Raw genomic sequence first — 25,164 nt, 5'->3', positions numbered from 1 at the left:
ATAATTGTGGAAAATTCGCTTTAAGAAGATTAGTGCATGCACGACAACGATGAATGAAAAATGAGGCAATCTTGAATGGATAAGATGAATGGGGGTACAAATTAGAAGAATAATTTATATTTTATGCAAGCTTTTTAAGGGCCATCTGATGATGTTCGATTTTAAGGAAATTATAGTAGTCTGTCTGTTCTGCTTATTGATTTTAATTGTATTGATTGTAACACTTATTAAATCATATGTTCATATGTTTATTCCAATTTGTCTATAAAAATTTTATTTACATCAAGGTTAGAAAAATGATCGATAGACAAAATTCGAAACATCATTTAATGATAAACATGGGTTTGAAGCTCATCATTGTCAAAGCTTCTATTAGAAAGTTTAGTATCGAAAACCAATTGATTGGTAACGTGTTATGAAGCACATTTTTTCTAATTATTTATAAATCGTAAAACCAATAAACTATTTTTAAATAAGAACTTAAGTTTTATGGTTATTTGAGTGGAGAGTATCAAGAATAAGTCGATTACAGTCGGTTTTCATTATTTATAGTTTTATGGTGGTATTAATCCTAGTTATTAAGAGTCAATTAAGTGATTTGTCATGTCTCCGGGACTCCGGGAGATCTCCGGTTGTTTGAGGTCGGTACAGAGGTTATATGGAGGCGTCGAGTAGCACGTGAGTTGGGAGGAGGGGATGCAAGAAGTCATCTGCATGGAGTCACATGATTCGTTATCAATCGACACGTAAGTGTGGCACGCTAGGGTAAAAATGACTATAAAACGATACCTTCAATCATCTTCTTGGGTCCAAAATCGATTTCCTACGTAGGAACGGACCACTAAATAAATAAATCTATTAGGCACTACAAGCAATTTTAACATAACCGATATTTGTTACTATCACCGGTTTTATGATATGTTATTCGTGGTTTCGTGTGGCCCGGCACACCACCTGACGTTCTTATTCGATTCTCGGGTCATACTACACGCTGTTCGACGCCGGGTGCGCAACGTCTTTTCGCGCCGCGACGCTCAGTGGCGCGCGTGTTCGAGCCACCGGTCTGCCCCACCCGATCCACTATAACTTTTTTTTAAACAAACTTCTAACTCGAGGAGTTTGTTATGCATCTACAACCCCATTCGGACATTACTCCGCAACCACTTCTAACTATTTCTCAAACAACCGCTCTCATTCACACAATTTCTCATCAATGCAAAAAAAAAAATGCTCACATGCTGTGGAAAGTAAGAAACGCTGGAATTTTTTATAGCTATAGCACGGTGAGAAAAATCGTAAAGCGCCACTGGTCTCCGTTATGTTTACTAAAGTCTGCTTTGTTTTTACTACTTCAAAAACTTGTTCAAAATAATAAAAATATATATGACAAGCCGAAGCTATTCTGCGATGGAACTTCATCTTCTCTGGAGCAAAAATCGATTCTCTTTATACCACTTATTCAAGTTTGCGGCTGTGGTTTATTTTGAACGCGAATAAATTTTTATTTAACAAAATCGTAAACAAGTTTCTATCATATCAAATATTTACAAAACTGGACCTGAAAGAACAACCTTTTAAACTTTAGGAAGCTAAAACTTCATTTTTAATAACCAAGTTGTCCACTAAATTTTTTAACTCCCAGACGTAAATATTTTTACAATGTGAAGTTGGATTGGAAGAAAATAAATTGGTGTAAATTTATTAGTGAACATATATTAGAGCAAGTAATTGGACTTTGATATTTAGAAGATACCAAATTTCCTCGTGAATTATTCTTTTTCTGTTCGAAAGAAATTCATTGCTTTTTTGATGATGCAACGCAACTATAATGGAAATTGCAAGCCGATGCATATGTGGGTTTATTGATGCAGAAAAGTTTCAAATATAGCAAAAACGCAAACAGTGAAATTGCACACTTTGCTCTTTAATGTTGGACTTGAATACTGTATACAATGCAATTATTATTAACTATCAATCAAGTGAATAAGCAAGCAAACTGAACTTTCTGTCACTTTAATCCACTTTTAATAGACCCAGTCTAATCAAGAACGTAATACACAAAGACGATTCACGCCATCATAAAAAGGTTATTACATTTAGGATGGTTATTGATCTCGATGAAGGTTTTGTTGTTATTTACTAAAAGACAAGAACAATGTCTTTTAATTAACCGAATAGTTGAAATGAATTTAGTGATTTTCCAACCTATAGACTATATAACTGATTTAGAGTTGGAATAGTTCCAATTGAAACTTTAAATAAGAGGCCTTTATCATTGATAGCACAGAGAATATTATTAAAAGAGTCACGTTAAAGTAACTCGATTAAGTCTGTGGCGAGAGAATAGCTATGAAACATATCCAAAAGCAGATAAAAGTCTTTTGGACAAAAGGACTGGCCGGAGTTGGCAAGATGTTAAATTGGAGCGTTGGGTCTTGTTTATTTACATAATTACATTAAAACAAATTTTTGGTACAGTTATAAATTTTCCACGAATGTCACTTTGTTAGTTATGCACCCCAAGCTTTTAGAGGGGCTTTAATATTTAAAAAACTGACTGTTTTAGTTGGGTCTGATTGGATCAAATTCGATATGGTATTAAGACAGCTGCATTACGTGAATCTTTGTTGCTATCGATTAGCTTCGCGTGTTGCCATAGAAATTCGTGTAAAAATCGCAATTATGAAGTCAAGAAATCATAAGCTGGGATGAATTTTTTAAATGATTGCCACATTAAATTTCTATTAAACATTTATTCCGACGTGTTGGTATCCTGATTTCCGTGGAACCGGTTTTTATACACCTCATTGAATTTAAATTTGATTAGCGGTGGGGGAAATCGACCACCTTTACTACTCTACTAGCCGGTTTTTCCTGCTTCACGGACTCGAACAGAGAGAATACGAGACAAGAGATCTAATTTGGATCTTGCTATATTGAGTCATTAACTAGTTCGGTTTAAGAAACTTCCGATAATAGGAAATACTGAATTCAGTGTAAGATCGTGACAAAATTCATACAGCAAATCAACGGGAGACGACACTTGCCCCATTTTGTAAATTTCCCCGGAGATGGCGTATTGCATGTTTCTATGTACTATAGTGTTTACATATAATTGTCTCGTTATATTTGTCTCTTCTAAAATTACTATGACTGCAATTCGTTAATTTGTCACAAAAATGTACACCCAAAAAAAACAGCAATACTACATTTCATTGTGTTTTTCGAAATAATACATAAAGCGACCCGTTGCACCAATTCAATGTATACAAATTTAATAAGCACGCTCTAAACAAAAGTATTGATGAATGCAGCCAAACTAATTGTTGCATAATTAGATTCATGTTTTATGTTTGAAATGTCACATCGACTGAATTATAATCAGTTTTTGACACACTGATCCACCTTCACAATAACAAAACTGGCAAAATATGAATTTTAATTATTCAGTAAAATTTCCGGGAATTTATAATTCTGCAATTTAATTATTAGTTTTATTGCATGACAGCAAATTAGCTCAAAATATATCATAAATTTCAAATTTAAACATCACGCGCTTCCATTATTTATTCTGAACACGTGATCGTAATTTAAATCATACTTACATTAGATTTAATTAGACCTAACTCAACTTTATACTTTATTTAAATTAGCGGTTTATGTTATTGTTTATTTAACTCAGCTTCCGTGTGCTTTCCGTGAGGCAGGCAACCCCCAATACACCTTTGAGAGCTTTCGTTCAACATTCGTGACGCAAATGCATGCAACTTAACTTATTTAACATGTTTTCTATTTAACTAATCGATTTGTCTTGAGACTGGTAAACAAAATAAAACACAACACTATCAACTCTGAAAGTGGGAAACCCCTCATCTAATCAATTATTTATTAGGATGTAGCTGACCTCAGCGATCTTTGTAATCCGACAAGGGGAATTACATACTAAATATTATTATATAAATGATTGTTTAGCAACTTGGCTAGTTTGAGACACAATTTTGTAACAAAATGTTCCGACTTGTTTTACTTCTAGTAGTTTTTCCGTACTTGGCTCAAAGTGAGTGTGCAAATAAGTTTGGACAAAAATCTTTATAATTGTTTAGGTGCATGCCCTACGATTATTTCCCGATCAGAATGGGGCGCAAGGGCGCCGAAATCATCCAAAAGTTTGGCTCAAAACCCAGCCCCATTTGTGGTGGTCCACCATTCTGCCGATGCCAATTGCCAAAATCGACAGTCGTGTAAAAATCGCGTAAAAGGCATTCAGGACTATCACATGAATCACAACGGTTGGCAAGATATCGGCTATAACTTCTTGGTACTTAATTTAAACCTTTTTCGTAGATTAGTGATTGTTTTTTCAGATTGGAGGTGATGGTAATGTTTATGAGGGACGCGGATGGGGTATCTGGGGGGCTCATGTCCCAAACTATAACTCGAATAGTATCGGAATTTGTGTTATTGGAAATTTTCAAAGTGAGTTAAATGTTTTAGATAATTCGGTTGCGTTAACTAATGGATTTCAGGCATAGCACCGTCGCAAACACAATTAGATGCACTGAAACAGTTAATTTCTTGTGCCCAAGAAGGGAATTATATACGGGATGATTATCGGTTGATTGGGCATCGGCAAGGAAGCAGAACTAGTTGTCCTGGTAACCAATTATTCAATGAAATCAGTAGATGGGCACATTTTGACGCTGGTGTGCGGCCATAATGATTTAAAAAATAATTGCTCATACAAAATTACTGCTATATTTGTTTTACTTTAGCTCTAAAACAATAAATTAAAATTAATATCAACTGGAGTATTAATTAAATTATCCTAATTTAGGAGTACATAGTAATGAAAAATTCAAACAAATTTTATTTCGAAGACTAGTCTATTTTTAAATACTTATTCCCCAAATAAGGATCAGTGTACTGGAACAATTGAAATCATTATCAATTAAACTGGTTTTATATATTTAGTCTTAAAACTAAATAAAAATTTTGATATTGAACCATTTGGGAATTTATTTTTGAAATAATTAGAATAATTTTGGTTACAATAGCCCAAAATGAGCAAACCAATTTTCCACTATGTTAATTGGGTTGCCTATATCAATGGGCCAAAAATTTATCGAGTGTATGTTTATATTCAAAATGGCTGCGTCTTCAACTGACAAGTGGTTAAAATTGACATATTCAATTTAAATCAAAATTTAAAATCAAATTTTGTGGTTTATTTTATGAATTTGGGGTAAGTAATACCCCTGAATAAAGTATGCAAAATTCATTGAAGCCAACCATGATATTTATACAAACAGTGTAATTTTGAAAAACCCGACACTATTTAAACCAATAAATCTTGAATAAGATAACCAATTTCAAAAAATTCAAAATCAGGACATTAATAAAAATAATTGTAATAAATTTATTCCAGAACACAAAAAGTAGGTATTACTAATGTTTCTGTATAAAAACTTAAATATAATAAGAATACATATAGGATGCAAAGTATTGACATAAATACAAAAAACAGGTTTTGGACCCTAATCTAATAATTAACATATTATTTTATTGTTTTGTGTTAATTTCATTTTTTTCGTATGAATTGCTTTGATAACTCTTTTATTCTGTGCAAACATTAAATAAATCTATCCAAGCAAAATTAATAGTTAATTTGGTCATTATAATAAGCGATTTTTAAGTACCTATTTGTAGAAATAGGTAAATTAGTTTCAGTTGAGTTTTTTCACAATGAAAAGCTATTTTATTTTCGCTGTCAAAAAATTACACACTTAGGTGTGTTGGTCCTTAAATCGGGACAAATCAGGACATAAATGTAAAACAAGACAAGACAATAAAAATCTAAACATGTTCTCTGGCTAAATCAGGACGGTTGGTCACCTTAATCTTGAAGGTATTATATTTTTAAAAAATATGCGTTTGCAAAAATAGGGAGTGAATAAAAGTTTAGACAGGTACAGTCACGAGCGAGAAGAATGGTACCCCTATAAACAGAACCGGATAGCGAGCGGCTAAGCTCAAACCGCAACCATAATTCTTTTAAGTCATAATATTTGAATGTTTCTTAGATGAATATATGATATGGAAAAGGGAAGTTTTAAGTTTTTAAATCTGACACTGAAATTAATTTTTATAGTATCTACACCTCTTCGAAATGTTTAAACTATCTAGTTGTGGAAGAACCGCCTTCCTAATGTACACTTGTTTGTATTTATTTATCATTAGCAGAAGCCAAAAATGGAGCAAAAACGTTTGAGGTGAGGATTTTGCTCATAAAAAGTCTGAGACTGTTTCAGTCATTTTTTTAGTAGTTGAGTATTTTCCTTGGCTTTGTATCTACTAATTACATGCACACTTTGATGCAAAAAAAAACATTTTGTAGTGTCATATTTTGTGGAAAGAACTCCAGCGTCGATGATAGAAAATGGCATTTGTGGTGATGGCAGACGTGTCTTGTGGGGGCCATACCATCATTCAAATAAATGACATTCTTTTCTTCATTATTACGTTGGACACAAATGAGCACAAAAGGGACTTCTTAAATACTCTTGGAAATCTCGATTCATGAAAAACACTGGAAAAAAAAAATTTTATTTTTATGATGGTTGTTTAATTCGTGCAGATCTAGTAAAATGATAGAGCTCATCACCTCAGTTCTAGGGAACCATGAACATGGAATAAAAGTTAAAAACAAAATCTGTTTAGATAATAAATGCAACTTTATTCCTATTTTGATATTAAAATGTGGAGAAAACTTTCTTGTTTTTTCTTTATAATGTACATTAAAAATTCTCCGATACCCACCTCCGTTTTCTTTTTCTTTTGTTATTTTTTCTGATGAATTTTAAAAACCGCACAAATGGAGTCATTATTTATTATTAATTTATATTTAAAATAAATATCAAAAACTATAGCCAGAGTACACATCATACAGGGATAGTGTGGTATTCGTGACTTTTATATGAAAACTCTGTCACTTAATTTTTTTTTTTTCAGTTGAGTATTTTCCTTGGTTCTGTATCTACTAATTACATACACACTTTGATGCAAAAAAACATTTTGTAGTGTCATATTTTGTTGAAAGAACCTGCCGTAATTGCTTTGTAAGCGTTGGATAAATGTGGGGTGTAAAAAACAAAGAGATTGAAGTTTAACAGCAGTTTATCAAATAAACACAAATTGACATTTTATATAATATTTATAAAAAACATAAAAAGTCTGATATTTAACAAAATCTTAAAGGAGAAACTGTTTATACAGTTTTACAAACCTTATCTCAAATTGACTAACAAACATACAAAAGTGTATAAAATAATTATAAAAACAATTTAAATAGTATTTTGTAAAATACAAAAAAAAAATAATAATAGTTAGAATAATAATAAACTAGTTTGTTGCTAGTCAAGTAGCCAACGGTCAACAAACCGGGCAAAAACTGAAAGATCCATTTGGGCAACAATAAGGATCTGAAACAATTGACTATCCCTAATCGAGGCAACAGCCCGATGTATTGCACTAATGGTAACTACAATCAAACTGGAAACACTGTACTTGTTGCCAGTTTCATTTCAGACTGGTCACAGTTTTGACTGTCCATATCCACATATAAAATAGTAAATAATAACTCAAAAAATTGCCTTGAAAACAGTTATAAAAAGTAAAAAATGTATACAACTTTAAAAATTTTCCAATAAATACACAGCTTACATAGTAAAAATATGAAAATGATACAATCAGTTTCGAAACAATCTGACTGCACACACTTCTAAATCTCAAAAACGGATAAAAAGTTATGTAATCGTTAGATCAAAATGACAACTGTCTACAGAATATGATACGGTCTTGTCCGTTTCAACTATCATCTACTCCCCACAGGGCAGGCGAGCAAATATACAAACAGTAGAAAAAGGAGTGTAAATCTTTACAAATCATATCAATACATATTTGTACCATATTGTAGATGGTTCGCACGGGCCGGGTGGCTGCACCCTGACTAGACGTTTAGGGGTACGGCCTGCAATCTCTTCGCCCCGCGCCTATTTACACAATTACCTAGGAAACGTTATATATTCATTAATTACGGTTAAAGATAAAACTCTACGGCGCCGAGGTCAGCTGGGCTACCCCAAACGCAATTATTGCACACATCAAACTTTTGCTAATCACCATTTATAACAGTTTAGTATAAAAATTCAAATTTAAAAAATACAAAGTCTTAGAATAGCTGATACTATATATAATATATACTATACATATCCGTGCAATTCATTTAATACATAAAGACGTTTATGGTATCACACATTAAAATAAAGGATGGTAGGAGTGCGGACATAAAGCAGGTTTGCGGGGCAGCGGGAAAGCCAGGTGGGTTAGTGTTTGTTATTAAAGGGAGCTCAATAGCGGGACACGGGCAAAGGCGGGCCGGTCAGGTACTTGGGGGCTAAGTGGTAAGTGGTCGCCGCAAGCGAAGATCCTCTGCCCAGCAGCGGCTTGCAGATTAGACTAGTATTTACAATACCCTGAAAGTTTCTGACTATACCGCACTAAACATCATATGTAGAAGTACCTCTCTTGGTTCCTTCCCCGATTGATTTTTCTGTATTTTTATTTTTAACTTTTTGATTACCTACTAGAACTAGACATAGAACCAAAAGGAGGCTTCTCGTTTCGAAATACAGCGATACACATCGTAGTCGGACAATGGCTGAACGCAGACGCATCGGCTGGTGCTGGTGCAGTGGAATCCGCTACCACCAGGCGCCTCAGACAGAAGATAACTGGTTACATGTATACTTTAAATATGTATAATTGCTACTAGATAATTATGCCTATGCGATGGACAGCCGTGCCGCCGGTGGTAATAAGCTAAAAGTGGCGGCCGCTGACTAAGCGCTCCTGCGTTAACACCAGCGGAAAGGAACAGCTCTTGGTCGATCCGCACCCTCCTTTACCAAAGGCTTATGAAACTCTCTTCCAGGCCTCGAGTGAATTGTCGCCCAGCAATGTTCACAATAGTACTACAACAAACAATACGATTCAATCACAATTTATACAACATCCCACAAACAATCCTAATACCTGCAAACAAGTCACGTTAGCACAGAAGAACGGTGCAAATTTGCCACCACAACGTTGTCCTTGACATTCATCACACATCTGATCGTCGAGAACGTAAGGTTTCACTTCTACCCTTTTGTCAATATCACCGTGTTGAAGTTGGACAAAACGTGCACTAATTGCAGCGATATAACTTTGCTGATTACTAAACGCTACTCGTCCTGCACCTTTTGGATACTTGAGCTCTGGGTCAGTGTCAATGCCAGCATAACACACTCCACCATAGAGACGATCCATTATCATAGCTAATTCCACTAGAGAAATCAATCAAATTGAAACGTTAGTTTAGTTACCACGAGCGTTATCATTATAAATTACCAGCTTTTAGAGGACGTGGAACTCCTCCAACGAAAACGGTTTTCCGAGGATCCAACGGCATAGAAGCATCTAAAACAAAATCCGCATCCGACAACCTCCATGGTCTAATCTGTACAGGTTTATCTTTGATTGTTGGCGACGATACACACAGATACAATTTATCTTCATCGGTAATGCACGCATCTATTAGACTTTGTACAGAATTTTCATCCTATAAGAGAACCCAAATTATTATTGATGAAACAAAAGGAGTTTTCCAACAACCCACCTGAAATAATAGGAATGCATATCCTTTTGGGGGAAAATACGATTTGCTTTCAGCCTTGTGGGGCCAGTCAACGACGAGGGGTCCGAATCGTCGGAAACTAGCCGTAATTTCGTCTTCATCTATGTCCGGTGGAAGGCCTCCGACAAATACTTTACGCGAAAATCTCTCCCCGCCTTCCGAACCTTGCGAATGTGGTGACGACCTCGATGGAGAACTCAGAGGTTGTGCACCACCTAACGTACTATCCACTAAGTGAGGCTCTTCGAGCAGTACAGGCCCGGGTTGGTCATCTAAAACTTGGAAGTAAGACGATTTCCCTAGAAAAAGATCATCCATTATTCATCGGAAAGGTCGAGCTGAGAAATGCAAATGCTTTACTTTGAAACATTTATTTGAAAAAAGGGGTTCAGCTCATGCAGGAAAACACGGCATTTATTTGGTCTATGTATGTACCAAATAGTTAGAGCTTGATAAAGATCGGTAAACGAGTTGGTAGCTTGTGAAATTGACGGCAAGTTTGTCAATAGTGAAGAGGCGCATGCGTATTTTACGCAGAAACTACCCCAATTTTAGGAGGGCACGTGGATGAGTGCATCGACCCTGGTTCAGCACGTGCTTAACTTGGTGGGGGTGTGCTGTCTCACCCGGTTCTCATCATCCCTTAGCGGGGATGAGAGCTTACAGTCTGTTTTCGGTATATTTGGCTGGATTTCCATCTCAATTAGACCACTTCGCTCCGACTATTTATTAACTACAACCACATCAAGCTCGAGCTAATTTCGACCAATGGAAACTGTCAACTAATCGTCCTTGCAAAAAAACAATAATATACAGTGTGCTTAACACCCCGCGAGGCCTTGGGAACAGTGAGGGTAAACCATTTTAAATTTGCTCCAAACAAATATTAAGTAAACAATGAAGTAATTTATGAGAATGTTTTAATTTAATGTTACGTAAACGTAAATAAACATGTCGTAAAATTAAACTGTTTTCCAGTACTGTTGTTGTTTGTATGCTGCCATGTTTAAAATTGAATCTTTTGTAACGCAATTGTAAAACATACCTACATCCAAGAATCGATTTTGAAAAATTCAAACGTTCATTTTTCTCGGTTAGCTAAACGACAAAATCAAAAACTTACCATGTAACTGTGTCAGTGACTGGAAAGCATTGGTATTGCAGTTGATAAACCCTAAAACAATTACACGATATTAGCTACAATAAAACCCAAAGGCCAAGTCGATTTTTACGAAAATGTCAAAGACGCTTCTTTGTGGCCTTAAAGCACACAAAAGAACGAGCAGCACTTAATAATCCGTTTAAACTTGCTCCATTTATGACGCAAATTTACGTCTTAATCGTAATATATTAAGGGTATATTACGAAATTTTAAAAGCTACTCTCATTTTATATCATAGTACGAGAGGGTAGCAGCCCTCGTTAAAAATAATTTACATCTTACTTAACAAAGGACTACGGAAACGTTTAGCTCGAGGCCTGCCACACTAATCGATGGTGCCTGAAATTTTTTACCATTTTTTGATTAGTGTAACATCGAAAAATGTTTCGGCGCACGTGAATAGGGATCTGATTATTGCAGATAGTAATATAATTAACTTGTCAATTAATCGAGACCATATGCCATATTGGTTACAGTCCTATTATAACTCATCAACTAATTTAGCATCTATAATTAGTAAATCACGTTTGCTCTAATCTAGTGTAAACCGAATGCAGCGAGTGCGACTGGTTTTCCACAAAGCAGCAAATCGGGGCCTCTGTTTTACCTATTCTTGTTTGAATTCAATTGAATTGTATGTAAAACAATTGTTTATGGTCCGTGTGTGTAAATCAATGATGTTACAATTCAGAAAGATAACCTTTTGGCTTGAACTCCGTGTCATTAAAATGTTTTAGTGAAACTGCGGGATTTTGTAGTTTTTCATTAACATACTAGCCTGCATTTCAATATGAAAGTAATTATAAAACCAGTCGGAGTAGAAACAGTTTAAATGTCATAATTGGGAGCTGATTTGGCCTAGTGATTAAATCTGCAAGTTGGCGAAAAGTGCGCCACACTGTCTTCGGGTGTAGAGTGAACTTTATCGATAAGAAAATTGAGACACATGTTACTCAACACGTTTTATTGGAACATATAATTTGGCATTTTTGGAGTTTTCGCAATGCGTGATTTATTCAAGCGCCTACGCCACAGGAGTATAGAAGTTTATTTTCTAATAATTATTCCGGAATTTTAATAATATGGTGCTACCTTTGATCCACATAACGCACGCAAGGTCAATAACATAATCTATTTTTGTAGACAAGTGTTATTGCGTATAAATTATCGACAACTTTCACCGTAGAGCTTTATATCGCACCTTCTGAAATTACATAATGCAATTATGCCCGATCTCGAGCAATTAGGACGCTGTCAGCAAGTGCGTACCTTTTGCCCCAAAAATTGCAGGAAAAGCTCGAGATCCAAGTGTACCAAAAACAGTTTACACCAGATCCAATAATGCAAGTAATGCATATACTCCAAGTTGCATAAGTGAACTTGACGAAAATTTGCTTTTGTTTGGTTGGAAATTTATTTTAGCAATTACGAAATGGACTCGCCCACGTTTTATCACTTTCAGTAACCCATTTACAATGATTATGTTTTGTACAGTTGGTTGCAAAAATAGTGTCACATCCACGTGGTGCTGAATGCTGGGATCGAGTCGTTTAACTAGATTTGTATACTAAGAGATAAACCAAGTTTTATTTGCATTTCCCAGTCTACAGGTGAATTGTTTATCCGAGATTACGTCAGTGTATTTACCCGATTGTCACATTTACGGAAAATTTGATCGAGTTTACGACTTTACTTGATGTGTCTAAAAGTTATTAGGTGCCATATTTTTTTTGTTGTAAAGTTTAGGACAAATTTATGGATTGCAAGCGTTACGAAAGAGACTAACCTTAAAGATAAAATTTCAAGTGTTTTATATGGGTAATTTGAATACAGACATAATGAAATGAATGGCTGTCACAGAGAAAGTTACTTCTAAAATCCGCGCACGCCACATTTTTGTGCAACATGAGCCTTCAATTAATTTAGCTTTTAAAATTATCTTTAAACAATAGATTAGGTAACAATTAAGAAATTCATTATAGCAGAAAAAAGTTAATTAAGGAAGTGGACTCGACTCGAAATTCCGATACATGAGAAGTCCGTGCAGACGCAGCTGAGACTAAATCAATAGAAGGGATGAAATAAAAGCACGTAACAACTACGAAAAACTATACTCTCATTTATATCCACCAGCATGGCAGCATTTATCCGAAATTTTCGAAAGTAGGGTGAGAATCCGGAACAACGGCTTGAATTAAAATAAAGGGTGTTTGACTCCGTCGAGTACAACTACCCCGCTATCGATTTAAACCATTTAAGAATACGCATGCCCTGCTTCTGTCAAAACCATAGCACAGATTGAAGCTGTAAATTTTATGGGACCTTTCGACGCCCCTCGTGGCTTAAATCTACCACTATATTATTGTCAAACATTAGAACGCTAATTAAATTTCGCTCGATCTATCCCAGATTTCTTTCTCACACATTTCAATTATTTTTTCCATTAACAACACCCCGGATAGAGCCTGGGGTGCCCCAAATTCACTATTTCGTCTCAGCTTCCCGCTTATCTTGACCAAAATTTCAATAGGACTTGACATCGAGGTCAACAAAAGCAAACTTCCCTTGTTTGCGAATTAATGTTAATATTTTCCATTGAGTTTGTAGATTTGCTATCGGTAGTTCACATAATTAGTTATCATAGCCAATTGCATCACGATCAGTGGTACCCAAACTGTGTCATTTAGCAACGAAACGTAAGTTTGTGCAATTTCATTTCATGTTTAAATACATTTTAAATAAAAATGTTGCGTCGATTATTCATTCGATTATAATAAAGCGCATTTGTCACACTACAAGTGCTTTTCAAGGACTCTCCGTATAAGTACTCATCGGCTACTTAATGTATGAAATTACGTAAATAACAACGTAAATGTCATCCCATTTTGACATTCATTCATTTCCTGTAAAAACGCATAGGGGTTGCGGTGAAATTTGATCAAAATCAATTTAATAACGAGGAAAAGGAAACGGAAATCGTTAAAATAAAATTATTTTCATTAAATCTATCGTAATAAGTTGATAATAGGTAAGGATTTCTCAAGAGGAACCGCTCTTCCGTAGAGTTATCAAGATATGGAATTTGCCGAAATTTGCTACTTCTTTCGTGATAAACGAATTAATGGACTTTAGTCGTTACTTAGAAATATCATGAGGGTATCAGGAATATGACGCTCGTTAAAAATTGAACCGTCATAAACAAGACGCCCCTCGTATTATCTGTTTGACACATGCTTACACCCCCTACAGCTGCGACAGCAGATGATAAGTCTCTAAAAGCCCCATTGATTGTAAATGTCATCGTACGCCACTGTTTCATTTTTATAGATTTGACGTAATCAAGTTGTTTAAGCATAAATTACCACTTTCAAAAAGCAAAAAAAAATCAGGATTACCACAAGTCTGAATTGATGCAAATTTCACTCTAATTTCTAAATCAACGATTTGGAAAAATGAACCGTTATAGTGATGATCGTTTATTATGAAATTTGTCAACTGGAATTAATTGCCGCTTCTGACTTATACTTAGAAAGGTGTGAATAATCTATAGTGGATTTACCCCTGTGGAGATGAGAGAGAAAGGGATAAGCTGTTTTTAAATTAATAAAGCGTAATCTATGAGTTGTTATTACATGAGATGCCCCTCGTGAGGGAGATAGGGGAGAAATACGAGCTGACTAGCTGCAATTTACATCAATAATAAATCTGACCTAAAAATTTATTCGAATAGTACATAGACCACAAGGTTATAATCCGTGTAAAACACCATATAATTAGTACGTTTCAATGTTAAAACCTTAAAGAAAGATTAGTGGAACATTGTTGCAATTGTCGGATCGTTGCTAAAATGAGAGGATAAAAAGGAAGCTCGTCGCTATTATGGGAGGAAATAATAATTAATCCTAAGATTCTTGAACATTTTGCAAATAAATTGTCATAAAACTGAATTGTAGGTATAGTGTGTGACAACCTTCACCTTGCCAACGCTGTGCAAAAACAATAACTTTACCGAACTATACCTTGCCCATTCCATTACGTAAGTCCATTGTTGCGACCCTCCTAAAATCGCTTCGACATTGCAGGATCATATTACGACTTGTAAGTCGATTCATTGTTTCCACCAACTTCCTATTGTTTGCGCAATTAAAACTGCCTAGCATTTTCAAGTATCGCGATTTAGGCCTGACCTATACAAAGATTTGCTGGAGGCCGACTACTGTCATCATCATCAATCAACAAAATCGGTCGATAGGCTACTTCCTCGTTGCGCCTCCAGGAAGGAACATGCCCAATTGGGCCCGACCAAATGGATGTCACGTAAGTGCATCTTAAATGAGGCTTTATCGTGAGCCGTAACTTAAGCGGAACCGGCCATTGCCCTTCGCGGGAAGCGCGTAGCGGAAACGCTTACTTTACAACAATTTGCCTACTCTATGGAATGACGTACGAATTAAAAGAGTTGCCACCGAGACCGCAGCCATTCAGGGCTTTGTTCAATCCGATCGATTGAGCCACGAGGCAAAAATCCAGCAAATTATTATTACATCTAATGCTAGAAGCTGTACCTAACAATAACGTAACTTTAACTCAAATTTCCAAGTAAAACAGGTAGTGCAAGAATTTGATATCGTAACAAACTATTACATTCTCCATATCTTGGAACGTTTAAAAAGTCATAAATAACGTCAACTACCTGTTTTATCTATATTATGGTACAGTTTAGACATAATGACCAGCTTTTAACAAATTGGACACCTGGATTTCCAGACCTGAGCCACATCGAATTCGAATTCTGTACAAATTACTATAATTTTGATAAAACGTTAAACGTATCGTCGGTAAGGCCTAAATAATATAAATCAGTAAACACACGTCCGGTGTTTGTTTACTGTGACCCATTTCATTTTCAATGTCAATGAGAGTTGGAGAATTTATAAAAATTAGATAGAGACCATAATCACTTCATCCCGCATCATACTATTTCCATTAACAATTTTTTTGTAAATAACTAGTTTATATAACACGCATTTTGAATCATCTTGGTAAATCTAATGATACTTTCATTGGAATTATTAGTTTCTAGTAACATTATCAAGGTTATATGTTTAACAATTGTAGATATTTACACAATTTTTGTCCTCGTTGTTTAATTCGTAAAATTGTAAACAAATCAAGCGACAAATAACTGGAATCAGCGGTACCAAAAGATTTCAATCAGGTGACTAGACTATCGCAAAATGACTAGTAGTTTTTTTTTTTTCTAATTAGGTTAAATCCTCACTAGTTACGTAATAAACACATGATTTAAAGTTTTAAGATGGAATAAATTGTTTAACACTGTAAACAATTTTAATTTAGACATAAATGTGCTTTGGAGAAAATTTTCTATTAAGCAAGTAGTCCGCAACCTCATCAATACCCTTCCATGCAATAATAATTATTAAACGGTGAACTTTAACATTGAGAAATAGAAAAAAAAAAAACATTTCCTCAAAGGTTAATCCTTCCGTTCAATGAAATTTATCTGATTAAAGGGTTGGGCTTTATCTAGCACTAGTAGAATTTCCAAAGTCAATAAAAAATTTCGAAGCTAATGTAGATAAGTGTATCCAACATTGTCGCAATGTGCTAATATGTAACGTTGTCGTGATATTTTGTTATATCAGAGCAAGTAATTAGCGTCACTAATATTTACATAAATAATCAGAGTACACACCAAAACAGTCGTTATCGTTTTTCGACCAACGTAAAGATAAATCGGCTATCATAAACATTATAAAATACGTTAAAACCGAATTTGATTCGAATTTATAACCTATTATAGATCCTTTCGTCACAAGTACCAAAAATGCTCTTTACGGGTTTAGGGTAATGCCAACCTTTAGAAATGGAGTTGAATTGTAATCCCCATGTAGGTGTAGGGGTCGAGGTGTCCACAGGTGAAGTTCCGTAAGCCCTGAACATAGCACACTAGGGAACAAGAGAGCGCGTGTAAGGAACATGCGCCACAACAACACCGCGAATTGAACTGACACGCGACGAACGAATGCGATAGAGGAAATTATAAAGCTGTACCACAGCCCAGACTAAACTTCAGCCAAGTCTGCGCATGTGGGGATCCCATACTGCACCAAACAGCTGGAGAATCTGCATCAAAGCTACTGTTATTTCAGGTTTCAGCTTTCAGCGAGACCAAACTGACTGACTTAAGATCGATTCGTGACCCTTTTTGGGCGACAGATGGCGCATTTTAATTCGAATCCTTTCGACTGTGATGAGCGTGATGGCAACTCCTTTTAATAGAGTTTGCGTCGTTTTAATTAGCGCTCTTACGATTGAATATTTGTATGAATGCAGAAAAACTTTAAACTAAAGAAACCTTATTCCGTCTTAATGCAGTTAATAAAAGCCTGCAGTGGAGAATTAGTGTATTAGAGAAAAAATTATCGAAGATCGAAAATCCTTGAAGAAGTGATAAATGAGAAGAAGGGGCCCATACCTGGTCAACAACGGGAAGGATTAACCATAATTTGAGGTGTTGTGACTACTTATAGTACTCCACCACCCACATGCAGACATCAAAAGATTTTACTCACCCAGATAAGACCAATTAGTCGGTGCAGATATAGGGCCCTTACATACACCAATATGACTCCTGGAAAACATACAATAACTCATAAGGAGCTATTCCAGATGAATACATGCAAGAAATAAGTAAAGGATACATAGAAAGTAGACACTTTATTGACGGAAAATTCGAATCCCTGGGAACAACCAAAGAAGAGACGATCGGAAACTTACCTGAGACGACAAGTGAAACGAAACTTTGTGAGGTTCATGAACCTAACAACAAGGCGAGATTTTTGAAAATATCATTATCATGACCCAGTTAAGTAACGTCCTGATCAATTTTAACAATTGTATCCATGAATACACAAAATTACGACAAGAAACGCTTAATTTGACGTAATTACAAAATGGGGGGTATTATCCACTTCAATTTCATGATTACATAAATTATTTTCCATTCTGACGACGATCTCAAAAACATTCACTTTAGGTGACATTCACTACCAAAAATGTATTAAAATTTTAGCCGATGATGACAACTAGAATGTCCATTAGATTACCAAACCATCCCGTTCAATTAATTCGATTAATTTCAAAACTAAATTACAATGCAGTTACACAAAGTGGCGTAAAAATGAAAAAAACTTCAGTCATGCTTCCGATGTCACAATAATAAGTCCCGTTAAATAAAACTATTTTTGTAAAATACGAGTTAATTACGTGTCAAAAATAAAATGCAGATTGCTTAGAAATTTATTTATAAATGTGTAAATTACTTGACAGTTAATCTGTCAGCGGAACGACCGTAGGAAAATTGGAATTGACTTATCTTATTTCACCGACGGCGTTTTTCATCAAATTGGATGAAAATCAAAGACTATGAAAATACCCAAAGCTGCAAAATGCCGTTGTGTATATACAATTTATAAATCAATTTATGTATGTAGACACGAATCTTACAAAATAACACCACAATACGATTTCCTTCACTCTTTTTTCAAATTTCTATATCAACGATGTTTATGATTCTCGTATCAGTTTGGTCACGTGGATCGAGTCACGACACATCAAAAACCAAACTAGTTTGATCGAAGAAGACTCAAATTACGTATTTTAACTATCAATTCAGGAAAAACAGCGTTGCTTGTTGACTGAATGCAAATTGCAGTCAAAAATGGAAAAATAGATTACAACCACCAACTACAAAAAGTGGAATGGAATCGCAAATACAAATGTGTGTACTTTTTTCTGTCGATAAACTGTTAAAAAATGGAAAATCAAATTGAAATTTTGTTCAAAAAACGACAAATTTTAAAATATGGAGTATCTCCTTTAATTTTTCCATTAATACGGAATTAAGTCCCAATTACGCATACCGGTTTCACTAATTTTTCGTAAATTTCATATTAATTAGTTACTAACTTAAATTATACTAATTGATGACCTAATATTTATTAATGAAAATAATTAATATCGGGCAGATAACAGTACAAACTTTTTTTTTCAATTATCGATTAACGCTATGAATTTCTAATTTCATGTCAGCGCCATATTATCTCCCCTTGTTATTTGTAGAGGAAAACAAGAAAATAAGTCTCTTTGGAGACCTATTCACTTTATGTAAATGAAAATGAAATTAAACAGAACATGGATTAAAGTGTATAGAAATTTAAGCAGATTTCTAAGTCGGTGCAATTTCGGAATTTACTTCACTTTAAAATCACAAAGACAATTAGAGACTTAAATAATTATATCTAAAGGATTACTTCATGGAGATGACACATCCTCCATAATTGAATCTTGTTTTTCTTGATGAAAATGCCTACAATCTGATTTTATTGACCGTCGCGACGCAACTTACTTATTATTAATTTCATTAAAAAAGTCCCCGGAGTCGTAAAAGTTACGATTACATTTGCCGTTAGCTCATATGACGCTTTTATGGAGTTATATTTACTAAACCAACATCAGACAATGGATTTTATCTTATACTTTACCTACATTGCTCTCCATTTGACCTATTCCAATTAATATTTTCCACGCAGTTATTCTTAATCGATCAGAAACGTCATTAATACTTATTTATTGCATATCTGTCGGATTTTTTTTTTATTTGTTTGACATGTGCGACATCCCTCAGGGCTCTACTATAGCCCCCGTGTTGAAACTAAGAGGAAGTAAAAGTAAAATGAAGCTACTTCAATAGTGTAACTATGTATGTCGAGTGTGCTAATCTAGGCCAATGTTAATAAAATAGAGCTCGCCAGAAAAGACTGAATGGCAAAAGAATTTCCTTAATTCGCTCATATTACAGGAAATAGCTCCGGTAAAAAAAATGTCGTATAAATATCCCATTGCACGGTTTTACTCAACTAATTTATAATTCAGAAACAATGTATTTAATGTTGTGTAGACTGGAACACTTTCGAAATTAGAATGCAAGTTGCCGTGCATTAATTACTTGCATTTAGTAAAATAATTTGAACACACGTGGATTATAAAAGTGCTAACTACCTTGACTCCTAATTAGTATTTTAGAAACAGTTTCTGCAACTGCAAACTGCGTCAAATTGTCTTGAAATATAACTGTCATGCCCGCTCCAAGGGACACAAACCGGTGGGAACCGAACGAATAAAACATTTCATAATTACACTCCTCGAATTCGTCAATGTGTAATTAAATAGGAAGTAATTATTAGTTAGAATCATGACCCTGGACATTTCGAGTTTTGCTGTCTATTCATTCAGAAAAACCGAATGCATGAAATTCAGCAAATACAAGACAAAAACTGACACAAATAAACGCTTTAAATTTTATTCAATTTGAAAATACTCAATAACTTTCTCTTCCGTAAAGCTGCAGGAAAAAGTTTAACCACAAAAAATCGCCGATATTTAATTTGTCACACACCGATGACAGTCTAAAATAAATCCCCTCAAAGTCGGCATTAATTAACAAAAAACACGATTTTCATTTGCAATAAATTCGTTATTTTTGCGTAATGTTATTTGAAACGGTTAAATCGTGTCAGGGGCACTTCTGATAAAAAGTACAAATCAATACAAAATAATCATTTTGTAATTACAATCACAATAATATTAAATATGCTGCTCAGAACTCTTTCGTAGTGTTGCCACCCACTACTTCGAAATTACATAATTCTTTTCTAATTGTATTCAAGACAGACACTAGTTAAGACAATACTACAAAAAATTAATGGTAATTAGCTAGTTGTATGTGCTCGACACAATACATAAAACTTAAATGATATAATTAGCAGCGTTATTATTATGATTACACCTCGGGTTGTAAAGAAATAATAATTTCAAAGCTACACGAGAAGTGCTATGAAAATGTGGATTAGTTGACAGTTTGTCAAGTTTTCTTCGTTAATTTTGGGTTTTATGCAAATTATTTTGTATTTAAACTTGAAGCTCGCTTTGATGAATTTTAAAATTGCATTAAGACGAAGAGAATTATTGGTAATCAATTTCGAGGCGATTTATTTGAATGAACCGAATCACGGAAAGATAATTTTTTTATAATTTGGTTGACTGCCTTTCAGGACCATGAGTAGCGTCGGCATTCAACTGCAGTAGCCGCTGATGGAAATATTGATTTATTATACAGTACCTTACGCAGTTTACTGCCGTTTCGAACCAAAATAACTTTTTGTATAGAAACACGACAATTTTCTGACGCTCTGGTTTTACATACAACCTCGTGCAATACTAATTATAAGTACCCTCGGTGAAACTGCATGCAAAAAAGACCCCTACTATAAAGCAAGCTCAAAGTTTTACAAGTTTCTTTGATCTGAAAAATACTGATGAGCTCGCCTACGGCTTACAAACAACCACGAAATAATAAGAAATTTTTCGGTCTAGTACCTCCTGGACACCTATGTGTCTGAACCAATAAACAAAAGTAAAAGCTCAAACACACCGATCAAGCTTTTAATATCCATTACACGAAAAAATAAACGACGAAACGGAAGAGAATACGCTTCCTTAATTCAATTGTTTATTTAGCCATAGTGTCAGCTTCACCTTGAATGCCTCGATAAGTCCTTATGCAAATAATTAACTTCATTAAGAGTTTAAAAAATAATTGTTTTATTGACTTTTTCATTTATCTGGTCTGGAAAAAGAGAAAATTTCTGATTGTTTGTTTTGACGCTTTGGGTTATTCGATTGCGTATAATACTTAACTGACACTTTTTCTACATAATATTCTTTACCTTTGATATCCGTTGAGTCTTGAGGTGGTCTCATTATATCATTCAAATAATGTTCTAGGCCTCTCATATTTTCTAAAGGACTACTTCCATTCGCGTTCACTACACCACACCGGTCCTATAAAAAATAGATTTCTTAATTAATCCCCAAAACGATTCTAAAACCAACATAAAATTACACAAGGAAGCTTAAGCCATGCTGGACACAAAATTATCCTTACCTTTTTTTGAACTTCGCGCTTGGTATTCTTTATAATTTCAGGATTGCTTTAGATAGAATTTTTTGTTTTGGTTGAATCACTTGAATTAAACGTACCGAATTGATCTTATTAAAGTATTTCAAGAATTGAAATCCCTTTTTATAGCTTTCTTAAGACAGAGTCGTTCGCAACAAGAATAAACTAATAACTACGCCTGTGTCGTGTGGGTTGCCTATGCCAAGAACTGGGTCATTTCATTACATTCTCACTAAAATCAATACGCAATAATCCTGTAGTGATATAAAATGTCTTTAATTTTTTTTTACATAGCAATCATAGCATGAGTCGAAATGAGCACTATTATTGAATAACTAACAGTAAAAGGAACGATATTTTATTCTTAATTGTAATTTCAAATAAAGAATTTTTACTTGATCGAGTCAAAGTAAAACTAAGTAAAGTAACAGTGCTGAAATGTACCAAATATTAGATCTAAATTCATTAAATACGGCTTGTGACTTTGCCAAAATTAACTAAGAGTATTTTACTGGATTAATAAGCGAGTAATACTACAAAGCGTCAAGGGGGAACTTCCCTACAACTAATACACAAACATTCAAAAATAAACAAGTAAGGTATTATTTTATTAACAAGCTGAATTTGCATGTGTTTAATGTGTTGCCTATCACTCTAAATTAGTAAATTAGTTATTTTTGCTATAAGGTTTTTTGGCAATGTACCTACAGTTTTGATAAGAATTATCAAAATTTGGCTGTTGCCGGCCGGTTTGAAAGCTCGCCAAATTTTTAAAAATACTTCGACCTGATCGGAAGATTTTGGATGTTTATAATTTTACGTCGATTTTGGGTTCCCTATAGTGCTATAGTAAGAAAATCGAATATAGCATAGGTCTCCGCTTATTTATATATAGCTCATCCTCTATGAACTCATGGCCATTTCTATTTTCAGCTCATTGCTTACCTCACCTGAATGTCTAGCTACCCTAACACGTCATTCTTTTGCTAAAAATTTTGACGATTCCGCTTATTTTTAGTGGGTGTCATTTTAGGTGCCTGGTGTAAATTTATCAATGTTCTTTCGGCTGAAATAAGTAGATCCTTCGTGGAATATCTGAGTTTTAGCATATGAGTTTTTTATTTTTTTTTCGTAAATCCAAAATTGTATCTGTGAAGTATTGAAAAAAACAATACAAAAGCATATCGCCATTTTTGTTCTAAAATTATCGAGTTGCTGGAAGTTATTTCGGTACATCCTAAATATACTGAGTGTGTCATTTCACTCTGAATCGTAGGTCGAGCTTAACTTTTTTATTATCATTGCAAGTAATTCTCATATAAATTTGTATAACAGATAAGTTTATGATGGAGATAAGACTAGATTTGGAACAATACTGTCTTATCTTGTGGTTGTATTACAGACCACAAAGGTATAGATAGTAAACTATGTAAAAATCTTCCGTTTAAAGGATGTTCAAAAGACAAATAAAATTTTGTCGAATGTGTTTATTGTCTCAGGTTTAAGAATGTATAATATTATGGGGGTGTAGATACAAAATATAGCAAAAGATACAAAACGGTGTACATATACTTTTGAAATGCATGCTCCATTGAGTGTTTGATTGAAAACAAAATTCTATGTCTATAAATATCTTGGTTTTGTACGTGTTAAAAGTTGGACCATGCAATGCAAGTACAATGTCCTAATAACGAATAAAAACAATACAAAATAAAAAAATAATAAATAAAAACAAACATGAAATAATGATTAATGGTTTATTATTGAGATCATATTATCACAGACAAAAGTGACTAGACTAGATATTTTGGTAGTGGGTGACACAGCAAGCAGCAGCAGCAGACGAGAGCACAAAACAGCTAGCGTGTGGCATGTGGCAATCACAAGAGTCACAGTGCAGTGCTCAAAAGTGCCACACATTACCTGATAGGGAAGTAGATCTCTGGCCTCATCCATGTTGGTGATTTCGAAAGTGGGAGCAGGCTGGGGAAAGGGCCCTTTGCCCGGATAAGAGGTGCTGCGTCTGAATTTGACTGGAGATATGACTTGTTGATGGTTGAAGGTAGGACTAGGTTTCCTGCCAGCGACTCCCATCTGCTGGAGCGGCGTGAGGTTGGGCACGCTCCGGCCGCGGTTCCAGGCCGAGGAGCCCCCGGACCAGCTCGTCTGGCCCGGGCTGGCCCACGAGCCGTAGCCCTTGTAGAGCGGGTGGCCGGACTGGCGGCCCATGTGGGGAAAATTGTGGCTGGCCGTGATGGCCCGCCGGCCCTGGCTCTGATTATTACCGAACAGCTGCTGCTGGTTCGGGGACGGGAAGTTCTGGAAGCCGAGGCCGTTGACGCTCATGGGGGCGTACGAGTCCTCGACGGCCGCCGACCATAGCGCCGGGGCGCCCCCCTCGGCGGGGTGGAAGAGCGGCAGCGAGGCCGCGGCCTTCGTGGACGCCGCCTCCAGCTTATCGAGCTCGACGTCCTCCTTGCCCTTCTCGGGGGCCTCCTCAGCGCTGCTGACCTTTTCCTCATCCTGCATCGGCCGACTCCCGGCCTGGAGGATCGAGGAGTCGGTGCCGCTCGTCGACGTCGACGTAGGTGTGGTGTAGAATATTGTGCTGCTGCTCTTCGACGTGTTCACGGGGATCTCCACAGCACTCAAACCGATGTTCGCGTTGCCACTCAAACTAAACTCCCCCATTAGTGCACGTCACTCAGTCTAGGGCCGGTTATCGTCGTTATGTCATACACGTACACCCGCAGAACACTCCACCAGTGAACCACCAGCCCACTTTTCTGTCAGTGTCACTAGTTTGCGCGGAAGGACCACCCGATTTCGCACGATTACTATTCGGCCGAGGCCGAAGTGACCGCCTGCCAAAGATTACATCGAATTGACTTGCGCTCTACTATACTCAACAAACTATAGCTGACGTCGACAAGGACCGTGACAGCGCGCGCATCAGATCGAACAGCTGATGACGACATATGAACCATTATGGCTTGCATCATGACGCGCACCATCTACCTTCCACCATCGCTACGGCACTATCAACCACGGGTTCACAAGAAAAAATTTAAACCACCTTCAATTCTTCTTACCGTAACATTAGAAATATTAAAACACCAACTAAACAAAATTTTATATACTTAAACGCTAAGTACACAATCACAAACCCCTACACCCACGGCTGACTCGGCCCTTTTGGAACTAATTTTACGACCCTGCTTCCAA

General features: G+C 35.6%; 3 protein-coding genes across 7 annotated transcripts in view; 1 reads left to right on the top strand and 2 right to left on the bottom strand.

The window, feature by feature from the left end:
* The window catches only part of LOC123006178 (small conductance calcium-activated potassium channel protein), a 48,317-nt gene extending 47,354 nt beyond the window's left edge, over nt 1–963 (bottom strand). For all 4 annotated transcript variants that reach the window (XM_044400460.1, XM_044400456.1, XM_044400457.1 and 1 more), the window contains exon 1: nt 790–963. The gene's annotated coding sequence lies outside the window, so the exon portion shown is untranslated. The remainder of the gene's footprint in view (nt 1–789) is intronic.
* Nucleotides 964–3,918: 2,955 nt separating this feature from the next.
* On the top strand, nt 3,919–4,803 carry LOC123006180 (peptidoglycan-recognition protein SC2). Its single transcript, XM_044400461.1, has 4 exons — nt 3,919–4,057; nt 4,104–4,318; nt 4,365–4,476; nt 4,527–4,803. Exons 1-4 carry the CDS (start codon nt 4,009–4,011, stop codon nt 4,715–4,717), a joined length of 567 nt encoding a protein of 188 aa, XP_044256396.1. The 5' UTR covers nt 3,919–4,008; the 3' UTR covers nt 4,718–4,803.
* Nucleotides 4,804–7,155: 2,352 nt separating this feature from the next.
* LOC123006327 (cytoplasmic polyadenylation element-binding protein 2) lies at nt 7,156–24,808 on the bottom strand. 2 transcript variants are annotated; one of them, XM_044400732.1, is made up of 7 exons: nt 23,863–24,808; nt 21,707–21,821; nt 10,857–10,907; nt 9,716–10,032; nt 9,448–9,658; nt 9,091–9,383; nt 7,156–9,029 (listed from the first exon to the last, which is right to left on the bottom strand). In XM_044400732.1, exons 1-7 carry the CDS (start codon nt 24,628–24,630, stop codon nt 8,913–8,915), a joined length of 1,872 nt encoding a protein of 623 aa, XP_044256667.1. In that variant the 5' UTR covers nt 24,631–24,808; the 3' UTR covers nt 7,156–8,912. The 2 variants fall into 2 exon arrangements, with proteins under 2 accessions (XP_044256667.1, XP_044256668.1); XM_044400733.1 differs by lacking the exon at nt 10,857–10,907.
* Nucleotides 24,809–25,164: the final 356 nt, after the last annotated feature.

This window comes from Tribolium madens, unplaced genomic scaffold (genome assembly GCF_015345945.1).
Source record: "Tribolium madens isolate multiple individuals breed KSU strain unplaced genomic scaffold, Tmad_KSU_1.1 Scaffold_2;HRSCAF=44;Tcas5.2_LGX, whole genome shotgun sequence".
NCBI lineage: Eukaryota > Metazoa > Arthropoda > Insecta > Coleoptera > Tenebrionidae > Tribolium > Tribolium madens.
This window is presented reverse-complemented; position numbering and strand designations above follow the sequence as displayed.